This window comes from Anabrus simplex, chromosome 5 (genome assembly GCF_040414725.1).
Source record: "Anabrus simplex isolate iqAnaSimp1 chromosome 5, ASM4041472v1, whole genome shotgun sequence".
Classification (NCBI taxonomy): domain Eukaryota; kingdom Metazoa; phylum Arthropoda; class Insecta; order Orthoptera; family Tettigoniidae; genus Anabrus; species Anabrus simplex.
In genome coordinates this window covers 47,677,641-47,696,984 of record NC_090269.1, presented here as the reverse complement: position 1 = coordinate 47,696,984, position 19,344 = coordinate 47,677,641, and the positions used below count along the sequence as shown (strand labels likewise).

Genomic DNA, 19,344 nt, shown 5'->3' with positions numbered 1-19,344 from the left:
AATGGATGGACATGAACCCTACAAACAAACAAACAAACGAAAACAGTGGATCAGACTCAAAAAGAAGGTAGTTAATTAGAGTATTACTGACCAAGGGACCATTTATAAAGCACAATGATGCTTGATGTCTGAAGGGGTGCTAAATTCACGTCTAAGGCCCCACAGAATGCTACATTTAAAGTTAAAAACTTCATTATTGTTCCGTATTGAATAGAGAAATAAGATGTACAATATTATAGGTTAGGATCCACCTTTCAATACTCCGTAATAAGATGGTAAAAAGTAGTTACAACCTGTGTAATGGGACCGGTTTCAACACATTTTAAGTGTCATCATCAGCCAATTTGCGAAGATCTTAAAACAACTAGCACATTGAATACAGGCAAAAAATTAACATTGTATCATAACGTAGCAATTCAGTAAATGTTCAAAACACAATAATCACAGTCAAGAGAGTAAACAGAACATCACTATCTTGCGCCGAAAACAAATATAGCTGAAGTTCATAAGCAGGTCAAATATTCGCTTATGTAAAGTCGTTGCTAGGCAGGTCTTGTAGGCATTTGTTTCTCCGGCCGAAGAGCAAAAGGTGACGTGAATGAAGTCCTAGGAAAACAGTGTAGGATTTAATTTCGTCAAATTTCAAAGTGGATATATAGGTTTTATAAAATAATTTAAAACGTTAAAAAAGAATAAAGCCAAATAAAAAATATATTTAAAAAATAGGAAGAAATAATGAAAGAAATACGAGGTTCAACTCGAAACAACTTGCCGTAGTAATTGATAAAGAAATGATAAATAGAGAAAGGGGGGGTTAGAGGGTGGTGATGGTGGTGGTGGTGGTGGTGGTGGTGGTTGTTATTGTTATTAGAGGAAATACAATTGGGCAACAATCCTTAATATAATACTAATTCGAAGAAAAAAGAAAAAGAACCGACACTTCGAAAAATGAAGATATCGGTTAAAGGAAGACAAGGGCCACGAAGGGCCTGAAAATGAAAGACTCCCTAGCCCTCGCAAACCTAATAGCATCGGGGTCGGAAAAGAACAAGAATTGACCAAGGGAGGTCGGACAGGATAGATGAAAGTGAGGAGCCTGGCACAAGTAAGTGGAAGCAATGCCAGGACTCAGCTAAGGGCCCCGTGGTCGCCAACCCACGCTCTGAAGTTCAGAGCCCCTGGGGGATGGAGGATGGGAAGGAAAGAAAAAATGGAAGGGATCCGATACTTCGAAAAATGAAGATATCAGCCAAAGGAAGACAAGGGCTACGAAGGGCGTGAAAATGAAAGACTCCCTAGCCCTCGGAAAACTAATAGCGTCGGGGTCTGAAAGGAACAAGAGTTGACCAAGGGAGGTCGGACAGGATAGATGAAAGTGAGGAGCCTGGCACAAGTAAGTGGAAGCAATGCCAGGACTCAGCTAAGGGCCCCCGTGGTCGTCAACCTACGTTCCGAAGTTCAGAGCCCCTGGGGGATGGAGGGTGGGAAGGAAAGAAAAAATGGAAGGGATCCGATACTTCGAAAAATGAAGATATCAGCCAAAAGAAGACAAGGGCCAACGAAGGGCGTGAAAATGAAAGACTCCCTAGCCCTTCGGAAACCTAAAAGCGTCGGGGTCGGAAAGGAACAAGAGTTGACCAAGGGAGGTCGGACAGGATATATGAAAGTGAGGAGCCTGGCACAAGTAAGTGGAAGCAATGCCAGGACTCAGCTAAGGACCCCCGTGGTCGCCAACCCACGTTCCGAAGTTCAGAACGTCTGGGGGATGGAGGGTGGGAAGGAAAGAAAAATGGAAGGGATCCGATACTTCGAAAAAATGAAGATATCAGCCAAAAGAAGACAAGGGCCACGAAGGGCGTGAAAATGAAAAACTCCCTAGCCCTCGGAAACCTAAAAGCGTCGGGGTCGGAAAGGAACAAGAGTTGACCAAGGGAGGTCGGACAGGATAGATGAAAGTGAGGAGCCTGGCATAAGTAAGTGGAAGCAATGCCAGGACTCGGCTAAGGGCCCCGTGGTCGCCAACCCACGCTCCGAAGTTCAGAGCCCCTTGGGTGAGAAGGGGGAGAACTGAGGAGGATCAAGGGGGGTGTTGCGGAAGGGGGAAGTGGCATGAGAGGGTATTGTGTAAATTGTGAAAGATTGATTCCTTATTTGTTGACTTCAGGTTATTTAAAAAGGAGATGAGAAAATCGAAAAGGGGATTGGGTTTCTCAGAAATATCATTCAGATTAAGTTTTGGATTGAAAAACTGGTCAAGGTGTATAAAACAGTTTTCGGTGATGTCTAGGAGAGGGCCTTTATTTAGAGTGCTGAGAATTTCAATATCCTGGTTTATTGTAGTGAAAGCATGTTTTGTGTCATGTATGTGTTGTCCCACTGCCGAAAATCTGTTGTGCTTTATTGCATTAACGTGTACAAAGTACCTAATTTTGAAGTTGCGACCAGTTTGACCTATGTAAGAAGAATTACAGTTGTGGCTCTTAAAACGGTATACGCCTGATTTAGAAAAGACACTTGTTCTATTTAAGGAGTGGGAATTATGTAATAATTCAAGGTTTCTATTATTAGTTCGAAAAGAAATCATAGTATTATGTTTTTTGAAGACATTAGCTATACTATAGGTATTTGCATTGAATGTGAATGTGGTGTAAGCAGCTGGTTTGGGAATATCTTAAGAGTGTTGTGTTAGGGCGGTGTCTAAATTTGTTAATGATTTGTTCAATAAAATAAGAATTATAACCGTTAAATAACCTGAAGTCAACAAATAAGGAATCAATCTTTCACAATTTACACAATACCCTCTCATGCCACTTCCCCCTTCCGCAACACCCCCCTTGATCCTCCTCAGTTCTCCCCCTTCTCACCCAAGGGGCTCTGAACTTCGGAGCGTGGGTTGGCGACCACGGGGCCCTTAGCCGAGTCCTGGCATTGCTTCCACTTACTTATGCCAGGCTCCTCACTTTCATCTATCCTGTCCGACCTCCCTTGGTCAACTCTTGTTCCTTTCCGACCCCGACGCTTTTAGGTTTCCGAGGGCTAGGGAGTTTTTCATTTTCACGCCCTTCGTGGCCCTTGTCTTCTTTTGGCTGATATCTTCATTTTTTCGAAGTATCGGATCCCTTCCATTTTTCTTTCCTTCCCACCCTCCATCCCCCAGAGGTTCTGAACTTCGGAACGTGGGTTGGCGACCACGGGGGTCCTTAGCTGAGTCCTGGCATTGCTTCCACTTACTTGTGCCAGGCTCCTCACTTTCATATATCCTGTCCGACCTCCCTTGGTCAACTCTTGTTCCTTTCCGACCCCGACGCTTTTAGGTTTCCGAAGGGCTAGGGAGTCTTTCATTTTCACGCCCTTCGTTGGCCCTTGTCTTCTTTTGGCTGATATCTTCATTTTTCGAAGTATCGGATCCCTTCCATTTTTTCTTTCCTTCCCACCCTCCATCCCCCAGGGGCTCTGAACTTCGGAACGTAGGTTGACGACCACGGGGGCCCTTAGCTGAGTCCTGGCATTGCTTCCACTTACTTGTGCCAGGCTCCTCACTTTCATCTATCCTGTCCGACCTCCCTTGGTCAACTCTTGTTCCTTTCCGACCCCGACGCTATTAGTTTTCCGAGGGCTAGGGAGTCTTTCATTTTCACGCCCTTCGTGGCCCTTGTCTTCCTTTGGCTGATATCTTCATTTTTCGAAGTATCGGATCCCTTCCATTTTTTCTTTCCTTCCCATCCTCCATCCCCCAGGGGCTCTGAACTTCAGAGCGTGGGTTGGCGACCACGGGGCCCTTAGCTGAGTCCTGGCATTGCTTCCACTTACTTGTGCCAGGCTCCTCACTTTCATCTATCCTGTCCGACCTCCCTTGGTCAATTCTTGTTCTTTTCCGACCCCGATGCTATTAGGTTTGCGAGGGCTAGGGAGTCTTTCATTTTCACGCCCTTCGTGGCCCTTGTCTTCCTTTAACCGATATCTTCATTTTTCGAAGTGTCGGTTCTTTTTCTTTTTTCTTCGAATTAGTATTATATTAAGGATTGTTGCCCAATTGTATTTCCTCTAATAACAATAACAACCACCACCACCACCACCACCACCACCATCACCACCCTCTAACCCCCCCTTTCTCTATTTATCATTTCTTTATCAATTACTACGGCAAGTTGTTTCGAGTTGAACCTCGTATTTCTTTCATTATTTCTTCCTATTTTTTAAATATATTTTTTATTTGGCTTTATTCTTTTTTAACGTTTTAAATTATTTTATAAAACCTATATATCCACTTTGAAATTTGACGAAATTAAATCCTACACTGTTTTCCTAGGACTTCATTCACGTCACCTTTTGCTCTTCGGCCGGAGAAACAAATGCCTACAAGACCTGCCTAGCAACGACTTTACATAAGCGAATATTTGACCTGCTTATGAACTTCAGCTATATTTGTTTTCGGCGCAAGATAGTGATGTTCTGTTTACTCTCTTGACTGTGATTATTGTGTTTTGAACATTTACTGAATTGCTACGTTATGATACAATGTTAATTTTTTGCCTGTATTCAATGTGCTAGTTGTTTTAAGATCTTCGCAAATTGGCTGATGATGACACTTAAAATGTGTTGAAACCGGTCCCATTACACAGGTTGTAACTACTTTTTACCATCTTATTACGGAGTATTGAAAGGTGGATCCTAACCTATAATATTGAATGCTACATGTCGCGAGTAAAGTAGAACCATGGTATTTGTCATTTTGGGGTACTGATCAAAAGTAGCGAAGACTCACGGTGGTCCACACAAGATGGTACTACTCACAAGTATTGCAATTCGTACAGGGAACGCAGACCTATGGTGTTTCTCACACAGTGGCGCCACTCATAGCCAACGCAAACCGGTAAGGTTTCTCACCTAGGTGTACTAGTCACGGGCGCCGGTATTCCCGTGGTGTTCCTCACATAGTGGGTACCAATCACAGGCAACGCTGACCCACGGTGCCGCTCATATAGCGGTACAACTCACAGGCTACTCCCAGACCAGCGGTGTTGCCCACATGGGTACAACGCACGGGTACTGGAATCCACCAGGGCAGGCTTTTTACTGCAACTAATCACAAACCTATTTCGTACCAATTTAGTGATACTACTCGCAAGTACATGCAACCCATGGTGTTCCCCGCATGATGGTACGAATCAAGATTAGTTTCATGGTTCTAATTCAATCATCCCTTGGTCACCCCTTGTAGTCGCCTCTTACGACAGGCAGGGGATACCGCGGGTGTATTCTACATGTGCGTCCCCCACCCGCAGGGGTCAAGAAAGAAAAGAGAAAGACGTTGACATCTGAAGCCCACCCTTTGTTTGGATATGAGCCACCACACCAGCGCCTTAAGTCTAGGAAAAGCTTCTTGAGAGTAACCGAAACACTTGCAGGAACAGCGCAGCAAGCAAGAATTCAAGAATGGCGTGCCAGGAGTCAAATATGTTGAAGGAAGCGGCCGTGGCCTTAATTAAGGTATAACCCCAACATTTGCCTGGTGTGAAAATGGGAAATCATGGAAAACCATCTCCAGGGCTGCCGACGGTGGGGTTTAAACCCAGTATCTCCTGAATACTGGATACTGGCTGCACTTAAGCGACTGAAGCTATTGAGCTCAGTATGATGTTACTGTAGCTCAGTAGTTTTGATACCATAATGGTAGTGTGGATCAGCAGTCAATTTTTGATGTAGCGAGCTATTGTAGATCAGTAGTTCCATATTGATACTGCTTCGCAGATCAATTATACATAATTGTATATTATATTTCAAGTGTTATTGTATTTGTGTTGAGTAAGATACATACATAAGGATAGTCAGTGATAGCAGTGTTTATTATTATTATTATTATTATTATTATTATTATTATTATTATTATTATTATTATTTAACTACATACTATTACAAATTTGCGACCTTGCCAGGATTATTGTGTACAAAAGTAAAGTGTGTTATTCACATTGAGTTTAAAGCCTAGTACACACCTAGCGACAAAGTCGCGGGACATTGTATGGGGACAGTTACGAGACACTGTCCCTAGACTGTTGCGATACAACGTCCTGCGTCCACATCTATAGAGCCAGTTGCACCATAGGAATCGGCGTGAAATAACGCAAGAAATTGATTTACGTGCGTTTAATGTTGCGAATCTTTTTCTCCATCTCGTGAATGGACATAGTGAACGTTTTGGCCAGAGACTCCATTGCTTCCCTCCTTTTGTCTCTGTTTTTAAACTCGGTAGACGTAACATCCCAAAGACAAGGGAGGGTGTGCAAATCCTCAATGATTTTTAGAGTAGTTTCCATCGCAAAACAACAGAACATGAAACACAACACCAACACGTGGCGGCTATCTGCACACTGGCAGCGGCGTGTCCTGGGACTTTGTCTCGCGACACGTCTCAGACTACATCATGTTGCGCAACATTTGTATAATGTATCCCATTTCGAATGGGAGACCTGCGATATGTAACTTTTGTATCGCGACAGTCCCTAACACGGAAAAAATGTCGCAGGACATCCCTGGAACTTGTTGAGATACACGTGTTCCGCAACTTTGCGCTTGGTGTGAACTAGCCTTAAGAGCAATTTTTAAGTATTGTGTGTCACAAATTTATTACAGTGGAAGCATGGTTAACAGCAGTCCAGTTCACCACAGATTTGGACTGAAAGCAGTACAAAGTATATCTCTGAGGAACAATGAATAAAATTCTTACTTTTGATGTGGTAGCAAACTGCATAGAGGGATTCTAGATTACAGGCTATAACTAACTCTGTGCTTAACAGAATTTCAGTATCTCGGTGTGATGTTTCAGAAACTACGTGCCTGTCTATTCACAGAAATAACGGGATGTGACCAATTGGTCAAGCTTTTGTGTATACAGGGGAAAGTTAAATTGACCTTCGCTCATCTCTCTCAAGAACTTAAACTTGTTTGCCTATACCCGCACTTACAAGTGACCATGTTGGTTTTTAGCTTTTATCAGACAATCTACTACTTGTCTTGAGTTCAGTGGAGATGCTGTAATGTCACAAAAAAAAAAAGCTAACTCGATGAACGGTAAACTGAACATAACTGATCGTGTGAAGAATGTGTGTGTAATTAAGGTACAGTCTCTTTCATAAAATTGTGTTCTCTTGTAACCTAATATTTTTTCCCTATCTTCTGCCACCCTATAGGTAATTTTCCACTTACGGTGGTTAAGTTATAATATGAGATAAAGCATGTTTCCTGACATCTGCATTAAACTGAACTTCTATGGTATTATTATTAACACTACATCCAGAAATATTCTATAAGCAATATCGGAGATAGATCTTTTTGTTTCTAAATCACGATCATCACAATCATCTGCTGATTCTTAATCTTGACTACCTAACTTCTTCCCATCCTTCACTTCTGCAAATATTGATTCATCACTGCACTCTGTAAATCATCATCATCATCATCACCATCACCATCATCATCATCATCATCATCATCATCATCATCATCATCATCAAATCAAATCAAAATCTCTTTATTTGCAAATGAGGTGTCTACCTCGGTGGCAAATGGTACACTAAAATACATTATTGTCAAGCACTAAATATTAAATTAACAAGAGAAGAAAATTTTTCCTATAATACAATATTATACAATTTACGCTAACAATGTTTTCTATTAACACACAGCTCATCCTTAATAAATTTATATTGTTTACAAAATTCTAATTATAATATCTCCTGTACTACTTACAAATATAGTCAACTGATATACAGTATGTGGAACTGCTTCAAATGATACTATAAAACTGGTATAACATTAATATTTACATTGCATTTATTTATTTACTATTTTTTTTTTTTTTTTACCCGTTCTGGATCCTAAGTAGCATAACGACCTGCTACGTCTTAACCAGAGCCCCTTTTGCCACCACTTTTCAGAGTTCCTGAAGGGCCTTCACAGCTACCGTAGCGGTCCCAGGGCCCTCGAAGTCCCCACTGTACTTCACCCCTACAGGCAGTCTCCTACTTTGGCTGTCCAAACTCCTTAGACCAGGGGATGGAATTAATTTATTCACACACATTTTTTTTATTTACAATAACCTGCACCGGTCGAATGCCCTCTAACACTTCATTTATTTTCTCTGTTGCTGTTTATTCTCTTCTTGAATATCTGTACAGATTTTGGAAAAGGATCAAACACTACCGCTGGTAAACTGAAACACTACCGCTGGTAAACTGTTCCACTCCTTCACACCCTTCCCAATGAATGAAAATTTACCCCAATCGCTTCTGCTAAAATTCCTTCTAATTTTATATTTGTGGTCAGTCCTGCCGATATAATTATTTTCCAACTGAAGCCTCTCACGGATATCTCCCCATGTTTCTTCTCCTGTATAGGCTCTATATAATCCTGTAAGTCTAGTTTTCTCCCTTCTCTTACTTAAAGTTTCCCACCCAAGTTCCTTTAACATTTCTGATACACTACTCTTTCTCCTGAAATCCCCTGTTACAAATCTTGCTGCTTTCCTCTGCACACTATCTATTTCTTTTATTAGGTATTCTTGGTGAGGATCCCAAACACTGTTTGCATATTCCAATAATGGACGAACCATACTCAAGTAACTTTTTTCTTTTAATTCTTTGTTGCATCCTTTAAGTAGCCTCATTATGACATGTAATGATCTGTATGCTTTCCCAACAATGTCATCAATATGACCCTTCCAGTGCAAATTACTTTCAAATCTCACACCTAAGTATTTGCACTTGCCTTCTTTTGGGATAACTACCTCATCCAAAGTATATTCAAATTCAGTTTTAAAGCTCCTGTTTGTAAAAGTTGTAACAGTTGATTTGCCTCCATTAACCTTCATATTATTTTCTTCAACCCATTGTTGGATACTTTCAAGGTCCCTTTGTAATTCTGAACAATCCTCAATGTTGTTTATTTCTCTATAAACAATTATGTCATCTGCATACAATCTTATTTTTGATGTTATATTGTTCCCTAAATCATTTGCGTATATTAAGAAAAGTAACGGACCGATTATACTACCCTGTGCAATTCCCTTCCAAACTTTCTCTTCCTGCGATACATTATTTCCTACTTTGACTTTCTGAACCCTTGAATTTAGAAATGCTTTTATCCAACGTGTAACCCTTACGTCCAATCCTATTCCCTCCAATTTCTTTAATAATATTCTATGTTCCACTCTATCATCATCATCATCATCATCATCACCACCACCACATGCCATATATGACCCTGATATTGACAGGCAGATGGAAAAGCAATTGGGCGCTGTTGATCCCTATCCATTCTCTGATGTCTTCCAAGTAGGCTCTTGGTTCCAATTCCATGCTTGCCCTCAATTTTTCTTGTAGTACTAGTTGCAGAATGTGGTAATTGCTCCATATCACAATATACACAAAATACTCTATTTTGCACTACTTAGTAAAAGATAAAAATTCATAACCTGCTTTTGATCAATGAAGGACTTTGATGTTCCTCGCCCTTTGTGTCCATGATATATACGAAGTGTTCATCAGAAGATCCGCATTTCAAAAGCCTCAGTTGCCTTATGGAGTTAGATTTTGAAGACTGCATCTCAGCATCATATAGCTGCACTGACCAACAATAACATTTAACAGTTTGTTGATGTACTTTCATTACAGACCAAGCTTTTCATCTTGTTGAAACTTCTTGCTGATTCAATTTGGCAACAAATTTCTTGTTCAGGGTCCAGATTTTTTTGCAATTGTACAACCTAAGTATCTAAAATAATTCTTTCTTTCAATACTTTTGCCATTTAATTGCAGTGAAACCTCTTGGTGTAGTTGATGAGTAAACAACATGAGTTTTGACTTTACAACATTGATGTTAAATCCCATTTCATTCCAGTGAGGCTAATCTTGTACAGAAGGGACTGTAGGTTGTCAGACACAAGCACAATGCTGTCTGCATACGTTATCAAATTTACTACTGTACTACAGCAAACACCTTTCTGGATACTGGTTTCTGCTGTTGTATTTTTTCTAACTTGAATTTTGGCTGTCTGTTTCCAATGTAGAATTTGGATTATTGAAATGCCTTCGTCATCTAGGTCTATTTCATTTCCACTAGTTTTGAATGCAGTACTTTGCCAAAGGCTTTTTTGTATAAATGAAGTAGAAATAAACATCTACCTGTTGTTCCATACATTTTTGTAAAACAATAATTTGTGGGTTCTAAAAACTTTTCAGAATCCTAACTAATACCTTAAGATCCATTTCACATGTATTTCTTATTCTAGCACAGGCTATACTTAAGAAAGTTTTTAGGAAGTAGTTCATAAGAGTCTGTAGTCGCTACAAGTTCTAGAATGCAATTTCTTTGGTAAGCCTATTCTGAAAATACAGACATACAAATGAAGGGCTTTTTTGCAAATCGTAGGACCTCTTGTACAAACATTTTGAGCCCTCATTTTGTTGAACCATTTTCATGTTTGATGGTTATGAATTTCACTTGTTATTCTTTAAAATAACATTTTCTTAGGATTTCGCCACAAATGATCTTTGCTCCAATACGGCTGATGATGACCCCTAGATGGGTCGAAACTAGTACCGTGTAATTTATAATTTTGTGAATATATTGTAGTATTGAAAAGGTGGAAACGTTTACGTTGTTATTATTATTACTTATATACCATTTTCATGTAGCGCTGTCCACATCATCTGAAACTACTGTCTTCTATCGCTTCTTCAGAGGGTTGAATTTTCTGCTCTTAACATTTTCCTTGATGATTTTTTTTTTTTTCCTAAGAGATGCTGACAATGTAGGTTGTTAAATCTACCTTAATTTTTTATAATGTTTTGTAACCGCTGTCTGTTTCATCCCGCCATCCAAATCTTTAAACGTTGCTAATTATGTTTCCCTATTTACTGACTTACGTCAAACAGAGGCTATACCTACATTATATCCTTCTATTTTAAAGAGAATAAGAAATATAGGAAGACTGGTTATTTTTAAAGGTTGTGTACTTCAGGCTTCCATCAATACCTAGAACTTTCCATCCTCAGATCATTAGCCATACCTGCAACCATTCACAGATACCAGTTAGCACTTTCCGAGAACCATTTAAGGTCACAGATACCTTTTGTTACAAGAAGTTGTGTCTGAAATTGTTCCATCACTGTAAAGGATAACAATTAATGTTATTAAGACAGGAAATTTGCCAGGTCTGTACAAAGATATAGCTCAATGTGTGTTTATCATTATATCAATCTTTGTTATGTGGAGATTCGACTGTGCTGGAAAGTGTCTACCCTAATGACCTACGGAAATACTACAGAATTACAGTTTCACATCTGGAACAGACACCAGAATAATTCTGGACATCAATAACAATGTGCATAATGAAAAATAAAGGGCTATTTACTTCAGTAACCTTAGCCCATAATAGAAAGAATCAACTGTATCGTTTATAATTCATATGCAACCAAAATTAAACACACTCACCTGTATCCTCTCCAGAATCAAGGAGCAACATTCTGTCCTGTTGCATTCCTGATCCAACAATAACACATCCAGAGTTGTTATTCTGGTTGTTGTGAAGGTTCTGTTGGTTGTTGTGATTATTATTGTTGTTCGCTGTACGCAATCCACTTCCCAATTGTCCCTGATTCCCGCTGGGGAAAGTTGGATTTATAGTAGGACTCACTCCTGACACATATATGGTAGCTGTAGAGAGAAAGTCAACAAGTCAGCTTCAAAACAAGGGATATAATTGAAAAAATTAGATCATTGTGGAGCAGAAAATTTCTGAAGAAATGGAAAATGAAAATCCACAGCCTGTTTCCAGTCATTCGACTGGGTCAGGAATGGAATGAATGAAGCCGCCATCTAGTGGCGAGGATAGGAAATATGCCAGCTGCTGAAGCCTGTCACATTCCTCTGGGGCAATGATAAATGACTGACAAATGAAATGAAATGTTAATGGAGAGTGTTGCTGGAATGAAAGATGACAGGAAAAACTGGAGTACCCAGAGAAAAACCTGTCCTGCCTCTGCTTTGTCCAGCACAAATCTCACATAGGGTGACTGGGATTTGAACCATGGTATCCAGCGATGAGAGGCTGATGCGCTGCTGCCTGAGCCACGGAGGCTTGCCTGAAGAAATGGAGAAAGTGCTATTTAGAAACTATTATGTCTGAACCATATAATGAGCAGAAACCTGGATAATGACTGAAATAGAGGAAGGTGAAATTCAGCCAGTCAAATGAAGATCTTGAAAATTAGGTAAAATCATGTCCTCATATTCCTTGAGGTAGTTGTTGAGAAAAGTGCTTATAATTTAATATTAACACAAATGGTCCAGTTTATTTACATGAAACACGTTTACAATTCACTGTGCTAACCAAGTAATACATTTGCCGGCATGATCGTGACCACAACCAAAGATTACACAAACAAGATAAACAGTGCAGTGTCCCTTGTAACGTCCACAGATACAAGTAACATGACATGGCGGTCCATGGATGAGGTTTCGGAACAGTCGTGTAGCTCTTTTCAGGTACACCCCCAAGAGAGATGAGATGTACATTTTTAATCACTGGTAGTACTGGGAATCAATCCTGGGCCTAAAATGACAGCAGCTAATAATGCTAACCAAGACATCAAGATGATAGGAAAGATGAGATTATATAATGAATACACCAAGAAGAGAAATAGTAGCAGTACAGAAATTTGGCAAGAGAACCAAACAACTAGGATAAATATGATCTGACCATACTATATGAATGGAAGATAAGAAGATTCCAGAATCAATGTTAAATTTTAAATTTGACAGCGGAAGATGAAAATCAAGACCAAAAGGTGGATGCTGGAACAGAGTGAGCAGAATAAGAGGAAATAAGTGTCTAATGTAGAGGTGGTTTTCAGATAATAATGATGGAATGATAGTGTTGTTGTTTGGGTCATGAGTCCATAGACTTGTTTGATGCAGCTCTCCACACCAACGTATCCTGTGCTAAACTTTTCATTTCTACCTAACTGCTACATCCTATATCTACTCTAATCTGCTTGTTATATTCATACCTTAATCTACCTCTAGCATTCTTACTGCCTGCACTTCCCTCAAAAACCATCTGAATAAGGCCTGAGTGGGAATGATAGTATAATAGTATAAGATAGAAATCTATAATCCACAGTCTGATCAAGGTTAGTTGGAAAAAAAAAATTAAATTAAAAATGGTGTTGATATGCAATGGAAAGAGAACAACTTTGAAATGATTGCTCATTCTCCTTATTCACCTGACCTTGCACCCAGTGATATTTGGCTCTTTCCAATGTTGAAGGACACACTCTGAGAGCGTACATCTTCCAGTTGTGCTGCTCTTGAATTAGCAAGACATTTAGCCAGATAGATCCCTGAAGAAGGCTTTGCAGTAGCCATGCAAATGTGTGGCATTGACGTTTCAAAAAATGTACAGGCCTATGTGTAGAGAGTCAAAATCACTGGGCACAAGGTCAAGTGAGTAAGGATCATGAGGAATAACTCTGAAGTTGTCAGGAAGGAACCTATGAAGAAATGAGTAGAGAAAATCTTCTACTGGTTCAGATCCTATGGAATGCTGACTTTGAAGGCAACCTCTTCCACAGTTGAGCAGTGGTCTTCCATAACCTGTTGCAATGATGTTTTCAGATCAGTTAGTATGTTCACGAGGCTGTTCCGTATATTTGCATACAATGTTCTGCCTCTGTTGAATTTTCACACCCTCAAACACCACATTTTTCACACCCATGACACCATTACCACATGTCTCATTGAACTGATGATGAATTTCAACAGATGTGATACCATGCAAGTGGAGAAAACAGATGATTACACACTATTCATGGAATGTGGAGAAGTTATCATTTTAATTATCTGAAAGGTCTCTAGTTTGAGCAGGTGTTGCAAGGGTTCTGTGGGCTAGACAATGCTGCCATCTGTGTCACTTATTCATTAAAGATGCTGTCATGTTTTAACATATGTCCCATGTTTTTGCCTGCTACCATTTTGAAAGGGAAAAAAGGAGATCTTGCAAATTGAATGCACCTCATGTTTTGAATATATGGGAAGAGATTTAAACAGCAACATTCAAGATTTCTTACCTCGTTGTCGTTCCCAAAGTACAGGAAGTTCTTGTAACCGCTCCTCAACACAGAGTGCTGTCAACCGAGCCTCTGCATCCTGGTCCCAGCAGTCCTCTATGGTCTCACGTAAAAGTCTTACAGCTGTCCAGTCACGCCACGTTTCAGGGAACAATGGACGAGCTTTATGGCGAGAAACTAGCACCTGCATTTGCTCAAACGATGGATGATGACCTGAATAGAAGAACATATAAAATTAAAGACAAGTATTATACACAAATGTAGCAAAAGAATATAGTATTAAAAAGAAAGATGAAATAAATCAGAATCATGCCCCTTTTACTTTTATAATGGGGAAGTAAACATGAGGAAAGTAAAACATGATGTGGTATGTAGTCATAAGCAAAGAGGAGATACAGAAGGGACAGAAGGCGAGGTGAGGAGCAAGTTTTTTCTACACTCAATGATAAAGACATAACACTGTAACATTCATTCATCAGTAGCCTGATTTCCAGAGAAGCTCATTTATTAGGAAAACCTCTCCTTCTAGAAGTAGTATCATATTTGGGAGTCTTGGACTGATGACAAGTAGTGTTTCATCACATTCAGCAATGATTCTTGGTTCTGCATTACCACGGATGACCATCGTGAGCAAGTACAGAGGTGCCATGGAGAAAGAACAATCCTGCCAATGTTGTGATTTGAGAAGACATTACTGCAGTTGATTATTCTCTTATTTGCTGTTCCATATTGACACCAATATCATATGATAACCTCAAACGGAAATAATTCTGATTTCACCTTATTCAATACTAATCAGGTTCTTAAAATCTTGAACAACAACAAGAACAACAACTTATTATTACTATCATCATCATCATCATCATTATTATTATTATTATTATTATTATTATTATTATTATTATTATTATTATTATTATTAATCGATACGGCCACCTGTGGGCCACGTTTACACAATCTTCCTTCTGTCACGCAGACTGATACCCTTCTCTTTACACTCTCGCCAAAGATTCTTGAGTCTTTGACTTCTTCTTGCTCGTTCTTCCACTGAGATGTTCCGTGGCTTCGCATGTTGCTCTTCAGACGCATCCCTCAATCCCGCAACCTTCTTCCTAAATGATGTCCTTTCTTTTATATCCTCCTCCTTGATACCTATTTCTGCCAAGTCATTGTGCACGTGTGTAAGCCATCCCGGTTGTTTTTTCCACCTTTCCTGCACAAGAAGTATCCTGTTGGTCAATCTCTCAGGGTTCATTCTTTTGATATGTCCATAAAACGTCAGTCTCCTTTTTCTCATCACAGTCGTGATTCTTTCTACTGTCTTGTAGAGCTCCAAATTCGATCTTAACATTTACAAATTGCACATGCTCTTTTGGTACATGTTCCGTTCTCAACATGGAAATTCTTCAGCCAATATACAATGACAAAATAATTGAAACATCATTAAAAGAAATGTTTAAAGATATCAGATATAAATAAATAAAAATAATTCATACTATTGGTCATTACTTTAAAAATTGTCTACAGAAAATAGTTTTCTTAGACTAAATTGTCCCAATAAAATATTGATTAGATGAATAAAAACAAAAACAGTGTACATAAATTACAGTGTCTACTAAAAATGTTGTGAATCATAGGATGACAATAATAACTATTAAATTAATGTTGTACGGTCCACCTTTTTCAATACTATATTATGCAATATGATTGAATTGCATTACTAAACTAGGAACTAGTTTCGGCCTTGGCTGGCCATCTTCAGCCTTAATGTAATACATTTAATAACTAAACAAATGTAAAAACACACAACTGACATGAAAACTAATGTACAAACACACAATATTAACATTAAAATCTGGGTTGAACTAAGTGTAAAATCTGAAAAATAAATTAGGCTCTAAATTCTTAGCATCTGGAGTATGCTCATCATCCAGACTCTTCCTTGTACTGATATTCATAGAATTGTTAGTTCCATCACTGCTAATCATTACAATTTCAATTGCAAAACGGGAACTGGTAAATGTTGATTCTGTAGTCTGATCATCGATCACCAAATCTACTTGAGTGGTGTTAGCAATATGCAAGCCACTGGATGCCACTGTAAATAACCACCAGCTGACGCAGAACTGCTAAATGATGTTCCAACATTGACTAACGTAAATAAAATGATATGTTCCCAAAGTGCTTGTTAAAAACATGCTGAAATGTTGTTGGACATTGTCAGGACGGGACATGAAGGTATGGTTAGAACCGACACATTCTTAATTTGTGGCTGGTATAAATTCAAAATTCATTGCAGTGTCCATGAAGTTAACCTCTCATTGCGGCATGTGGTGTGTGGTGTATTGCGTTCAGTAGTTTTTGAGTCTATCCATTACAAACAAATATACAAATTGTTCCTCTTTATAATATTAGTATAGATGTGAAGAGGATCAAATACTCCCAGACAATCTGGGCTGCCACAAAGATGTACAGCTTCGTTCCTATAAACAAAGATGTACAGTACTAATGAAGCCAAAGAAACAAGCATACAAGACATACTGGATGTCTAATGACATTACCAGCTAAGAAATGGCCAGGATAAAAAAGAAGGATGTCACAGTCAACAGAAAATGAGAAAAATAAAAATGAATCAAGTTTGCACTTTCAAGCAACTACTAATATTGTGATCATAGCCACATGACCTCCAGTTTTACATTGTTCTGTAGGGGTAAAAAATGTTTGTATCTTATATACTTTACAAGCTCACCGGAGAAAAAATTAGTCGCCCTAATGCGTACGCACAGATGGATCATTAAGCCTATACAGATGGCGCAGCGAACGAGTCCCGTGCTCAACCGCATGCGCACTGCCTCAACGTGAGCATGTAGCAATGGCGATCAGCAAAAACACTGATGTTTCGAATCGACAGTGTACACCAACATGGATAGATGTAAGGATGTGACAGAGTGGCAAAAAGGAGCAATAGCGTTTGGCTGTGTGGTCGGAAAAAGATCCCGAACGAGAGGGACCAGAAATGAGTTCCACTTCCAAAATTGACAGGAACTGCTACAGTCAGTGAATGAAGTTCCTGTCTGTGAGAGAACACTGCGATGGGAACTGCATGCAATGAACATTTGGAGTCTGTCACCTCGCAAGAGGCCATTGCTCACACAGGCACATAAAACTGCGCGTCTTCAATGGGCTAGAAATCATTGAACGCCGACAGTAGCTGATTGGCGGAACATAATGTGGTCTGACAAATCATGTTTTTGCCTGCTTTCCAATGACGCACATTGTCGAGTGCACCGAAGGCCAAATGAAGCATTTCATCCTGGATGTGTGCAATGTCAGGAACAAGCTAGAGGTGGGACTGTGATGTCTTGGGGGTGTTTTTCGTATCATGGATGGAGCCCACTCACTGAGGTGACCTCTAACATAAACAACTAGCATGCTTGTGTTGCCTTTCACTCAACATCTGCATGATGAGTATGCTACTGATACCCCGATTTTTTCAAGATGACAACAGCAAAGTTTATCAGGCTGGACACATATGTGACTGGTTTTATGAACACTCCCCCATCCTATTACATCTTGACTGCCCAGCAAAATCACCTGGCTTGAACCCCATTGAAAATCTGTGGGACACGTTGGAATAGCGGGTAAAATGCTGACATCAGTATCCCTGCAATCTGGCGGAATTGCAAGATTAAATCCTCAGCAAGTGGCTTAACCTGGATGCGACATACCTGTACAACCTTGTGGACTCGTTTCCTCACCAAATACAGGCGGTTATCAAATCTAGAGGTGGAGTTACACGGTATTAAATGATGCTTGTAATGATTTCTCCAGAGGTGACTATTTTTTGTCCGGTGAGCTTATACGGAGGTATAGTCATAAGTCATGGCAACTTTTTTTTCTTCTAGCGAACAGGAGAAAACACGGAAAATCTAAGATATGCATTTGGAAACGTACGGTACGTACTTGCGTATGATGCCACTAGATGGTGTATGTAAACAACAGTGTGGGTCTAAGCATGCCCCCAAGTTCAGTGTGTGACTGAGAGCGTCACAAAATGGAAGTCAACAAGCAGGAGCAAGGATCGTATATTAAAATATCAGTTCTCCACGGCAGAAATGCACGCCAATGCCAAGCAGAGCTGCGGGAAGCATTCAGGTGTGTGACTATGATCTAATCCCCAAAGTCAAGAAGCTATTATGTGGTCAACGGTTTGCTAACAAAGAGGACATCGTAACAGCATTTCAGAGAGAGGTGTCGCATGTTAGCGATACAAATGCAGCGAATGGTATTCAGCGCCTGCCCCACCGCTGACAACGCACAGTGGAAACCCTGGGTGATTATTTCGAAGGTCTGTAACCAGTGGAGACCTGGCCTTTATACGTAGGCTTGTGTATTTGCTGTCAATACCATAATAAAACAATGTTTACAAATGACCTGTGTTGTGTCTTTTTCCTACGATAATCTCCTGAAGTCAGAATTTGTCTTCAGGCACTATGCATAAGTACATGCCCTATATTTCCAAATGCATATTTTAGATTTTCCGTGTTGTCTCCTGTTCGCGAGAAAAAAAATGGTTGCCATCACTTATGACTCGACCCTCGGTGTATATATACACTATGTGATTAAAAGTATCCGGACACCCCCAAAAACATACGTTTTTCATCTTAGGTGCATTGTGCTGCCACCTACTGCCAGGTACTCTATAACAGCAACCTCAGGAGTCATTAGACATCGTGAGAGGGCAGAATGGGGCGCTCTGCGGAACTCACGGACTTCGAACGTGGTCAGGTGATTGGGTGTCACTTGTGTCAGAAGTCTGTACGCGAGATTTCCACACTCCTAAACATCCCTGGGTCCACTGTTTCCGATGTGATAGTGAAGTGAAACATGAAGGGACACGTACAGTACGAAAGCGTACAGGCCGACCTCGTCTGCTGACTGACAGAGACCGCCGACAGTTGAACAGGGTCGTAAAGTTTAATAGGCAGGCATCTATCTACACCATCACACAGGAATTCCAAACTGAATCAGGATCCACTCCAAGTACTATGACAGTTCGGCGGGAGGGAAGAAAACTTGGATTTCATGGTTGAGCGGCTGCCCATAAGCCACACACCATGCAGGTCAATGCCAAATGACGCCTCGTTTGGTGTAAAGAGCATGAACTTTGGACAATTGAACAGTGGAAAAACGTTGTGTGGAGTGACGAATCACG

The 19,344-nt window shown here is 40.0% G+C and overlaps 1 protein-coding gene across 1 annotated transcript in view; it reads right to left on the bottom strand.

Annotated features, from left to right (window-relative positions):
- wit (wishful thinking) overlaps window positions 1-19,344 on the bottom strand; it is a 503,764-nt gene that overhangs the window by 19,684 nt on the left and 464,736 nt on the right. Inside the window, exons 11-13 of the mRNA XM_068228016.1 lie at window positions 14,130-14,342; window positions 11,560-11,715; window positions 3,592-3,616 (exon numbers count right to left, since the gene is read on the bottom strand). Of these exons, the coding sequence (XP_068084117.1) occupies window positions 3,592-3,616; window positions 11,560-11,715; window positions 14,130-14,342 (394 nt within the window). The remainder of the gene's footprint in view (window positions 1-3,591; window positions 3,617-11,559; window positions 11,716-14,129; window positions 14,343-19,344) is intronic.